At 40.8% G+C, this 12,235-nt stretch overlaps 1 protein-coding gene across 1 annotated transcript in view; it reads right to left on the bottom strand.

Moving 5' to 3' along the window:
• LOC133990198 (adhesion G protein-coupled receptor L2-like) overlaps nucleotides 1–4,304 on the bottom strand; it is a 63,509-nt gene extending 59,205 nt beyond the window's left edge. The window contains exon 1 of the mRNA XM_062428411.1: nucleotides 4,229–4,304. Within this exon, the coding sequence (XP_062284395.1) occupies nucleotides 4,229–4,304 (76 nt within the window). The remainder of the gene's footprint in view (nucleotides 1–4,228) is intronic.
• Between the last annotated feature and the right edge of the window lie 7,931 nt (nucleotides 4,305–12,235).

Here is a 12,235-nt window from a genome sequence, read left to right as displayed (position 1 = left end):
AGATTAAATGCGTTTCTTTGTTATGACAGCTGAACCCTCCTGTGAAGCAGTGACTTACATGGAGCGCATCCAAAAGTTTAGATTCTAAGGCAAGCTACTTTGTGCTTGTAAGCTGGACTCATCTATTATTTGAATTAAGCTGCCTGGAGAATAAAAACAAGTGCAGACAGCATTTAAGAGTGAGGTAGGCATCTGGTCAAACGTTTATACTACTTGTTACCATAAGGGGTGTGAATTGAACGGCTTCGGAGATGCTGCAAGCAAGTGAGATTTAAGGCATGCTTAAAAAATGAAATCAAACTGTCAGAAACTGTAGTTCCTTGTCCATTAAAGTAAGCGTTTGCTCATCAGCTGGCCATATAACAGCAGTTTTTACAATCATGTCTAAACTCCCAGCAAAGCACAAGCCTCTTTCCTAAAGGAAAAGAGGCTTGCTCTCATTTTTCACATATTGGATGGAAAAATTCTTGCTGCTTTTTGCTTTACCAAAAAACGCACTCAGGAAATCGCTGTTGCAATAAATCTAGGATGACCCTATCAAGGGTGATATTGTATTTCATTTCCTCTGAGTGAAATACTGATCCTGGCGATTCTTGTGACTCTGGCTCATTTTAATTTCATGTTCTCTTATGATTCAAAACGTTCCAGGTTCCCTGCTATTCTTAAAACAGCACATTGTTACGCAATGTTATACAGAAATATGTCTAGTGCACTGAAAAAAATCTGCATGAGGGATTGAGGCAAAATGCTGACAAAACTAGATTAGTATATAAAAATATAAAAAGTAAGAAATATGATGATTTATCTCTCTGAATATGGCTTCCAATCTGCAGAAAGGCCCATTCAATCCAGATAATGAACCCCTGCCTTATTTCTTGAAATGTTTCCAGTTGGGCTGAATTTCCATGCTAGACTGATATATCAGATTTTTTCCCCTGTGTGCTTGTTCTCACCACACAGATTGACCAGTCATCTGTGAATCTCCCATGGTTTAGCTGATAATTCATGATCGCCCTGCCATGGACCCACAGTATTCAATATGAATTATAAAATGGCAAGCCAAGCATATCAATGGATGACAGACTGGATGTGTATGGCCCGGGGCCAGAGAGGAGTTAGAGCACAATAGCTTTCCCATTCAGTCAACCCCAGGACTGGAAATACCAGTGTGGCACAAGGGAGGGTCTTCCATCAGCACAATGTATGGCACTGCTTGAGACAAATGTTGTGCTGAGACATATTGTTAACCTCTACAACCTTTTAGGGAGAAACACAAGCATGCTGGTATGTTCAGTCAAGAAATATTTCACAATCAAGTAAATATCCATTCAAGAGAAAAATAAACTGTATTCAAAACTAAGAAAAAAACGGAGCAGAATCAGGAATCTTTTGCTCACTTTTGCATGTTCTTTGTAGATCAGACTTGCTTCTACTGATGCTAATTCAAAAAACACATAAATGCATATATATGCCGCTTATTCACACAGTCTGCCTGTGCTAGCACACATGCTAATACTTAAACAAACATTTCCTCTTCTTTCTGATCTCCATCTCTGCAGATATGACACAGCCATCCAACAAAAACCACTTAATCTTTTACATTTCCCTTTGGTGCAATATTTAGATATGAAGGCCGAGGTGCCCGTTTCTCCTTTTGGCATTTAAACACAAGAGCCAACTAAAAGTATTGACACTGACTGCACGACATAATCCCTCCTAAATCTGCCTTTCTTTACTTTAAAGACTCAGATAACAGTTTTTGTTCAGTCACAGCAGGTATGTGCCGGCGCACTTGCCCCACCTTTGTGGTTGCTCCCTTTGAATCTGGTTGTCTTCTTTCATATCTGCAGACTGGGCGGTCTGAATCACCTAAAACAAATCTGATACCTGCATGACCTAGTTTACTCTAGCAACAGCGTCATTTTATATATCTGTTATATAATGGCACAAGGAGGTGGAGGAAATGGAGTACAAATAATGAGAGCAAGGAATAGTATATTGGGAGACTTAAGAGCAATGTCAAGTGCAGAGAACACAGTGTGATGTTTCCTCTGCTTCTTTAAATCCAATTAAATACACTAAAAATACAAATCATTTGTCATCCATAATTTTTTCATGAAACTTAATTTTTTTTTTACAATCAGAATTTCTTTCTGCAATATCCATTTCATATATTTATATTCAGTACCATTGTTGTGAGTTCTTCATTCCTGCACTGTATTCACAGCTTTCCTATGCCTGCCAGACTCACAGGAAATGATGCACTATAAAATCTGGCATTACTGTTTTTCATTTTATCTCACTGATATTAATGGCATGTCCACTCTTCTACAGTCCTGTCAGAGCTGTTTTATGTCATTGCTAATGCAAAGCGAGCATTTCCTTCTGTCACTGCCTTCAGCTGGTGAAACACAGGGTGGCTTGTATTGTAAAGCAGTCACAGGAAGATATTTGTCATCCAGACTATTGATAAATAATGATCATTATCAAAAATGTGCCTATAAAAGTACAATTTATCATTTTAATTATCCGTGTTTTACTACATGTATTTACTACACTGTCCATGGTTCCATTTGATTCTGCACAAATTATTTCTCAAAACAGACACCGGACTGGTGATCCTTCCTTTCCGCTGTACCAGGAGAGAGAAAAATCACTTGCTTTTCAGCTATGTCAATGAACATTTCAAAGCGTGAGGAATGTTTTGGATGAAAACGATAACCTGATTATACTCTCTCCTGGTGAGGGACAGGAGGTAATTATCAAGTGGAGTTTTTCATTGCAGGGACTCTGATGGAAATGTAGATCATAAGCGCATGGATGCCGGCCCTTGGGGCTGGACGGGCTGAAGGTGAGTGGCATGTGGATAGAATCAGATATTGTTTTCAGAGGGACCCGCATGCACACACACACGCACACACACACACACACACACACACACACACACACACACACACACACACACACACACACACACACACACACACACACACACACACACACACACACACACACACACACACACACACACACACACACACACATTCCTTTATTGATGGATGGGTAAATATGCATTCTTAGTGCTGAGAGCCCTCACATCAACTGAAACCCAAAACCTTGGCTTTCTGCATACCAAAGCAGTATTCTTCTTTAAGAAATTCAACAGGACTATTCAACTCATTTTCTAAGCCGGGACAAATCAGAGGTCTATTCTTCAAAAGCCTCAGTAACATTTCTCAGTAAGACTCTTCCATATTATCTTTAATTGCTAATCTACAAAACAAAAAAAATGCATTTTTGCTTGAAAGATTGCGAGGATAGCCTGCTCCATAGCAATCTGTCTTTGTTAACAAATTGCACACTGCAACCAGACCTAAAATAAAATTGGAAAGAGAAATCTATCACAGAACAAAACAGCAAGAGCGATAAAGAAAGGCAAAATCCAAATTGAAAAGGAATCCCCTGAAATAATGTACTTCGACATCTATCTGTAATCAATTCTTGGCACACTAGCATGTGATTTTGGGTTACTTTGTTTCTCGGTACAATGGGACTGAGAGGGGTAAAAAGATGTAATGATCATCATTAAGTAGACAGACCAACATCAGTGGTTTTGATGGGCATTTAACAGACGGGAGTGTTTTGTGACAATACTTGTAATTACAGCCAAATGTACTAATCAAAAGTAAGGGAAAAAAACCAAAAAAGAGCTTTAAAAACACTGAAACACTGGCACCGAGTCGTGTGCCCTGCTTTTGATGGTGCCAGATACACTGGCTGCTCAGAACAGCCTGATTTAGGTGCGAATAAAAAATGTATTTCCTCTCCAAGGCTCTGGTGCCTCAAAGAACACTGACACAATCTGTTAAGAAGCTCATCATGCAGAAAAGGTGCAGTTATGAATCTTTAGGGGAAGGACTTTGTCTGACTGTTTGAGTGTTGTTCTGGAAGTGAAGAAATGTGTCACTGAAAGCGTCCATGGGTTGCTAGGAATATTCAATGAGTTCAGTATGAAGTGTCTGAAATACCTTCTTTTTTTTTAAACTCCAAGGGTAAAACCACTGAAGACAAACTCAGCAACCTTGCGATATAACAGCTCTTCAGTTCTTTTATGCGGCCACAACAATGCGCACTAATAAATTCAACACATTCATAAGCTGAATAATAAGTGGCTTCTTAAAGGTTGAACACAATGACATTAAGAATACAATTCTGCCATGCAACTCACCTTGTGAACAGTGCAAGCACAAGAGAAGGAGCAAGAGGCAGCGAAATACTGAACACCTCCACAGTGCAGAGGCCATTGTGTGCTGTATGCAAACGATCCGGGAGTCCGATGGCCGATAATACTGGTTCAATGTGTTCACCGGTGGGAGAGAGGAAAGCTGGAGCGATGTCAACGATCAGTTGTTCTCAAAGAAGCATCACCAGTCATCTTCTCATCTGGAAAAAAGGAAGGAAAGACACCATAAAAATGGAGGAAAGGAAATGGATGGCCGTCATTATTATCATCACAGCCTTGGATTTTCCTGTGTGTGGTGTGATTTTTTATCTAGTTTCAACACGTGTGCATTGTCATAAAAGAAGCCACATAGTCAAACACAAATCTGAGCACTGGGAAAACAAAATTCCTAACTGCTGTTTGATTGAGTAAACAAAAGAATTTTTTCCCCCCACAGAAATATTAAAACTTTGTTCTCAGATGCACATGCCTAACTGAGAGGGCACCAACATGAAAACAAAGCTGATAGCGTGCCTGGTGCTCAGCACTTATTTGGCACTCTGCAGCGTGTTACAACTGAATGTTTACACAGCCTCATTCTCCCACTCTTACCCGTTCCACCTTCCCCATTTACTCCCCAGATCCCCTCGAGAAAAAGCTTGTCGCTCCAGCAACACGTTCACACAGGACGCCATTAGAGACACGACTGCTTTGTGAGCTACTTTTGTCTCCTTCCTTATCAAGGGGTGGCAAAAACAGTCTTTTGTCTGCAAAAGCAGCAAAAGGTTAGAGTCTGAGACAGACGAACACACCAGACAGATAAGCTGCTTACCAAAGTCAAACACTGATGTGGGATTTGTTGTGTCATATGTGAAATGTCACACACACACACACACACAAATTGACTCACATATGCATGCCTGCACAAACATATAGGCAAGGACATGCACTCTTGGCAGCATGGACATAGAAAAATAGCCTACGCACCAGCACCCACACATATCTATTGTATCTTGTTTATTCCTTTGTGGTTGCCATCCAGCATCTCCCGAATGCACACACACACATTATCTGCCAGCCAACACACACACACACACACACACACACACACAGACACACACACGCACACAGAGAGGATCGGTCACTTGGTAGCTATCACTACGCAGAGGAGAGGGAACATTTCCAGTTTCTGAATGTGCTCCTCCACAGCCACCCGTCAACTAGTCTGATTACTTTATAATGAACCTAAATTTGAGCAGCAGAGCAGTCGGCTCTGATCGCACTCCGGGCCTCACTAATGCGCTTGGATATTTTTGGCAACATGAAAACCCACAAAACATGGGAAGCTTTTACATTAGCATACTGAGTAATAATTTAAGTCACTATTGGATTCATTCTTTAGATGACCGATGCCTGGTCGGGGGATAACAGTTGAATAAAAGCCCACTGGATCTCCACCTCGCCTGACACAGCTCCAGAGTATTTATTTTCATTTGAGGTCACCCTGGTCGAGCAGTTGTGCAGCACAGTCTGTGCCAAGGAAACACACGTATAGCTAGCTTATAATTTATCAGTTAAACTTGGGTGGTTTATAAGAATTGCGGTTTTATTTGTCTTCCAGTTGTTTATCTGCCAGTGGCGCCGCACCAAATCAGATAAGACCAAACTGGAGGGTGCGATCTCCCCTGCACGGGAAGTCTCACACTAGGTATACTGTAGCTGCTCAGGATCTCAAGACTGCCACCAGTTCAATACTGGGCAGAGCACCAAATCTCCAGAGAGGCACGTGACTTCTTCCTCTCTTTGCCGTCAGCCATTCATCATCCCCAAATATCTGGCTTGGGCTCATGGGGGTAACCATAATGGTGGTTGACAGGAGGAGATTGGAAACTGTTGGGGGGACGTCCCCCTGCCCTTCTGGCCTGCTGGGCCTGCTGAGCAACTCAGCCCCTCCAGACATCGGGGGGCGAGAGCCTGCCAGGCCCTGCGGACGCTGGCTTGCCCTCTCCACCCCGGGGTTCTTTCTCCTGATTAACCCCCGCCTGCTCTGTCGTCCTGCTGAGTAACATGTCTCCTTTCTCCCTTAAGCTGGTGGAGGATACAGCCATGCTCATCTTCCTAAAAAAAACTGTTTTGTTTGGTGGGATTTCTGCACTGAATTGGTCCGGCCTTGAGATAAAAGGATTAGACGATTAACATTAAGATGCTTTACACAAGTACTGACAGACGTATCATAATTTCACATCAGGGGACAGGGGGGGAGGGGGTTGTAGGGGGCTAAGATGTTCTCAAGCAGAAAATGATTTTAAGAGGTAAGTGAGGCATCGTTAACCCCTCAGAGATTGCGCGGAGGAATTATCTACAACAAGCCCCCCTCCGCCCATCTACCCGAGGCTGGGAAGTGAGGTTACATGATACTCGGCCAGCAATTTTCACATAATGATCGTCATGTTCCACTGAGACAGATTTATACAAAAAAAGGCACACAGTTATGACTAACTGTCACCACCTACACTAAATCTAATGATCTCAAACATAGAATATACACCAGAAGACCACTGACTAAATAAAAGTTATTCATTTTCATTTTCTGCGCCTTGAGCTCCTCTTCCTACAAAAACACAGGTATGTATATCCCCTCAGGTTTTCTCTTTCTATTAACAGTGTATCTTTCTGGAAACGAGACAAAAAAGAGTCCACAAATGAAATGAATAATGATACACAAACATTCGTGACATCTGTTTTTCTTTTGTCTCCTATACATACACAGTGGAAACTCAAGGAGAGAAATCTATCATCAGTTAAGATAATGGAGAAAATCACAGTCCACAGCAAATTTTTCACATCAGCCTGATAGAAATAATAAGCAAGCATTTAAAAGAGGACGGCAGGCAATTAAAACATAATTAAAATAAATGGATAGAAGGAGACAGCCCACATGTCTTAACATGAAATACAAGGCTGTGTGCAACAACCGGCTGAATGAATGTGAGGCTCCTTTGACAAAGCTTGTGTCTGCCTCACTCAAGCTGGAGAGGCGTCCAGAGAAAGAGAGAGTGAGAGAAGGGGGGAGTTTGGGAGTTTCTAAGCCGGGAGGGACTAAATGGATGGGAGAGGGAGAGCAGAGGAGGAGAAGAATGGAAGGGGGAGAAAGAAAGGGGCGGTAGGGTCACAGCAGAGGATTGACAGCCTGTGAGTATGGCCTGACCTCCTGGGTTCGCCTCCAAGTTTTCTCCACAGGCTTAGAGAAGACAAAAATAAAGCCCAGGAATGTTAATTTATTTTCAATTGTCAACGCCGAGAAGAGAGAGATAAAGAGTGCATACATACATATCAAGTAAGACTGGAACAAAACTAATGTGCAAGTCCAAGTGTAAGCTGAAAACCTACAAGTGAAATAGAGATGTGGCTCTGTTGAGCTGGATCTTGCCAGCACAATGATTCGTCTTCCACTCTTTGAATAACTACTAATTTGGAGAACTTTCTGCCCCGCCCCCATGCCCTACATTCAGGACCAGAGGAAAAAAAAGACACACATGTGAGAGGGGAATTTCAAACATCAGAAAATGGTTGATGGGCTAGAAGAGGGAGACAAGGTAAAACAGGAACTAAGAAAACACAGCCTCCAGACACTTTTTTTTCCTGTCCTCGGTGCACTCTGATGTTCCCAGGGAACTCTTTTGTCATGACAGTCCTGTCAGGGCTGCGCTTTCAACCCCTGCAGGGACATGATGTCATTTCCTTAGCTCCACCAGTGATGTCGAGAACTTGCCATCAACTGCCAGAAACAGAGATGGGCCAACATCGAGCACAGTGTACGGAGTGCGGAGATATGAGGAGTAGGATGATCAGGTTGAAAACTGCCAGAAATAGCGATGGGCCAACATGATTTAGAGCTGCAGACACTGAAACTAAAATTTAAAGTGTGTTGAAAAGAGCTGAGACAATTAATCAATTAGTCAGCCGACAGAATCAATTAATCATTGAAGTCATTTTCTGAGCAAAAACTGTAAAACTTAACTGGTTCCAGCTTCACAAATGTGATTATTTGCAGATTTTTTTGTCTTTTATGATAGCAAAAAATGAATAACATTAGGTTTTGGACTTATGTTGCACAAAAAAAGACATCTAAATGTATAAACTGGGGATGTCTGGAAAATTGTGATTGACATTTATAACTATTTGTGGACATTTTACAGACCAAATGATTTATCCACAACACTCCTGACTATGTTTGAGTGTAGTTTTAAGAGCAACACCATATCTCCCTCGTAAAGAGAGGATAATGCATCCCAAGAGACTTCATGGTTAATAAAACAGAAATACTAAACAAACATTTCTAAACTTTTTAAAGGAGGATTACGTAAAAAACAAAACTAGACTAAGAAATAATATTCAATTATGCTGATTTACTCCAGTTTGCATGTATGTTGCATAGTTTGTCTGGAATGGATGTTTTGGGGATCAGTCAGTGTGTGCTGCTTATTTCATCATAATTACTGCTGGAGTTCAGTGTCTTTAAATAAATATTTCGACAGGTGTTTTTTTTAAAAGATGATTAATAGATCTGTACGAACTTCTTGCAACATCTTTTTGTTGTAAGTCTGGGTCAGTTCCTGTAACAATTCAATAAACTCTAAATCAAGGCACTCAAACTTCAGCTTTTATGTCTTGTTTTCTTTTTGGATAAATGGCTCTACTTTAAAAGAGGACCTCTGAAAATGCTTTTAAGTTAAGCATGTTCTTCAAAAAGCCCAAATACCCCCCCCCCAAAAAAGGTGCAATGCTTCACTATTTTATTGAGAGCGCACAACAGTTGGTGAGTTCAGCGGCTCTCGGCCAAATGATTGAGGCAGTAGATAAGATAGAGTGCCAGCGGGCAGATGGACAGTGAAACAGAGAGGGAGCAAAGAAGCTAAGAAGCTTAGAAAAGTGAAGAGAACAAAGAAGACCCGAGCTGAACAACCAGGTTAGTGTCAAGCAAAATGAAGAGAGGGCGGTGTGTAGTTTCCTAAAGAGCTGTGCGGCTGAGCAGACACTTTGAAAAAAAGAGGTAAAAGTGGATGTTTCTGTCAAGATTTGTGGATGAAATCAGCTGCCAACTAAATCCTCAAACCTGCTTAAAACAATAATTATCATTATTGTCTGTGTCTGCTTCATCAGTCAACAGCAATCCTTACTTTAGGTCTAACAATCACTTTTTTAAATATCAATCAATCAATGATTTTCTCAGTTAATCATTTAATCTTTAAGTGTGTACAGATATATAAATATATATTCCCAGAGCTTATGGCTACATCTTGAAATGTAAAATGCATGAAGCTGCAACAATGACTCCATCATCAGAAAATTAATCAGCAACTCAAAAATAAAATATTGCTGGTGCAGCTTCTCAAATGTGTGGATATGAAGCCTTCATATGTCTATGATACTAACCCTGAATTTTTTATTGATTAGTCAAAACAAGACATTTGAAGACCTCAACATGAGCTCTAAGGAATTACAACTAGCATTTTTCACAATTTTCTGATATTTTATAGGCATAATAATTAATTGATTAGTCCAAAAAGAAAATCAACAGGTTTCAATGAAGCCCTAAAAATACCAAAGAACATAAAAATATTTGTCATAGAAAACTGGCAAAACTGAAAACATTTACATTTGAGAAGCTACATTTTTCATCATTTTTACTTAAAAATTATTTATACAATTAAATTGAAAACTGATTATTTTTCTACTTGATTAATCAACTAATTGTAACTTTATTACAAACACTGTAAAATATATTGCATTGTTTCTGGTAAACTTGAAATACTAAAACCAACTGCTTGCTGCAGAAATGTTATAACATCTTTTTTTAGATTTTCCAGCTGAACAAAAACTCAAGTATATGTGCAGAAAATGACTAAAACGTCAAGTTTCATTCAGTAATAATCGGTTAGAGGCCACTCTGAGCTCAGTAGCTGTTTCTGCTTGGCAGTGAAATGAATAGGCTGACCTTAGAGCAGTTGGTTAAGCACTGGGGTCACCGGAGAGGAGCATAGAGCAGCTCGACACTGACATGGAAAAGAGAGATTCTCCTTTCAATCAGTCTCTTCATAAATTTACTGAAAGCCTCACTTCTCGCCTCCTCCACACATAATTTCAGCACTCCCCTGCATGCTCTTTATCCACCGCGCCTCCAGCACACACACACAAACACACCCACACACACACTGCTCACCTCCAGCTCACTGGCTCACAACGTTAAATCCATTTTTACCAGGAAAACCATAGAAAAAAAACACCCTTGACAACATCACCTCCACCTAAACTCACAACATGAGCAGCATACAAATAACTAATTAATTCACTCCTTCAATAACATTTCCAGCAGATGATGTGTTGATGTTCACACCTTTTGTGGGAAAATGCATTAACACGATGTAAAATTTTTACACACTGTAGCGCCATTCAGACCCGAGTGTTTTCAGGAAGATGAACGTAAAGTAACTGCTAACACAGAACATGTGTGATGTTAATGAATAACATGCAGGAGATCTGTGTCATCAGTCTCCAGTATTCGAGACTCCATTCAAACGTCGCCATCGCACCAGAAATGTATTGTAAAAATCAAACACAAACCCCCACCATGACATGTTTAAACAATAATGAAACAGGAAAAAGAAATGTTGCATCTGGACCTCAGTGATCTCAGCCGGAATAGTGTGCAGAGCCCCCTCCCAAAGGAAATGACACATTATTTGCAAACTATCTTTGGGTTGTCTTTTCAGATGGGACTACAGCTGAGGTTTTATCAGAGGTTACGTCTCCTGGCGCCAGAGGTCCTAGTTTTGGCTGGGTGCTAAAATCCATACAAGTTACTGACATGGCAGATTCAGATGGGACCAAAAGTTGACAGATGTGCTCCATTTTCGATTACACCCCTCCTCACCCCCTCACAAGTAATCCCATCCAAATGGGGCTCATGACAAAGTGGCACAATAACAAAGTGACATGTTTGTTGCCAAAAGTGAAGCGCAGCAAGTTTTCACAAAGAAATATATGCAAATAGAACAAACACCATTAAGTCCTTGAGGGGAGCGAGTAGTTAACAGAGCAAGCGAAAAACACATTTTGAATTGTGTACGGGGGCGGATATTTGGTTGCAGACGTGTGTGTGTGTGTGTGTGTGTGTGTGTGTGTGTGTGTGTGTGTGTGTGTGTGTGTGTGTGTGTGTGTGTGTGTGTGTGTGTGCGCCCAAGAAACAGGAAGCCAGCTTTTCCAGCCTTGAGTTTACCTGCAGTCCTCTACTCAGGCTGCAGGAACAACCTGCACTAATCAGAGTTCCGTATGTAGCCTGATAGATGAAACCCAAGATAAATAAATAAATTTCACAAAGTCTCGTGTTTTTGAGTAAATCAAACTGAAATTATACAAAATGTGTGGATGAAAAGTAGATTTTGAAAGGTTAGATGTCTCCCGGTAGAAATGATGCCCTTGATTAGACATCTGCATTGTCACCAAGCAGAGTCACACTAGCTCATTAATTCATTCAGTTATCTCTGAATACTTTCTATAAGTCCTCACTCAACTTAGCCTTGGATAAAATAAAACTCATTTAATATGCACTTCAATTAACTCACATCTGCCCGTAATACAAGCATCTCCCTGCTTGTGTTTCAGCCACACTGCTTTTATGTCACCAGCGGAGATGCCATGTGTCAAACAGTGAGACTTCATTTTTCATCAGGAGAACATGAACTGTTAACCAGACATTTAACATCATTCAAACAAGCTGCCGTGTCTCTCCTGACAGCCTGATTTTCACGCCATGCTCAGTGCGTTTTCCTGACGATTTTAGAGGCTATTTAAAGTTCTGCGTGTCCTTTCAGCTAGAAACAATTAAATGTGGTGACTGTGTAGCCACAATGGCAACTTCATGGCTCGCTACACATACAGTGATACACTCGTTCTCTGTGTTTCAGCACGTTCTTGGAGTGGATTCACTGTAAAGTTAAAACTATTGTTCAA

The sequence above is a fragment of the Scomber scombrus genome, chromosome 11, assembly GCF_963691925.1.
Source record: "Scomber scombrus chromosome 11, fScoSco1.1, whole genome shotgun sequence".
Taxonomy (NCBI): domain Eukaryota; kingdom Metazoa; phylum Chordata; class Actinopteri; order Scombriformes; family Scombridae; genus Scomber; species Scomber scombrus.
This window is presented reverse-complemented; position numbering and strand designations above follow the sequence as displayed.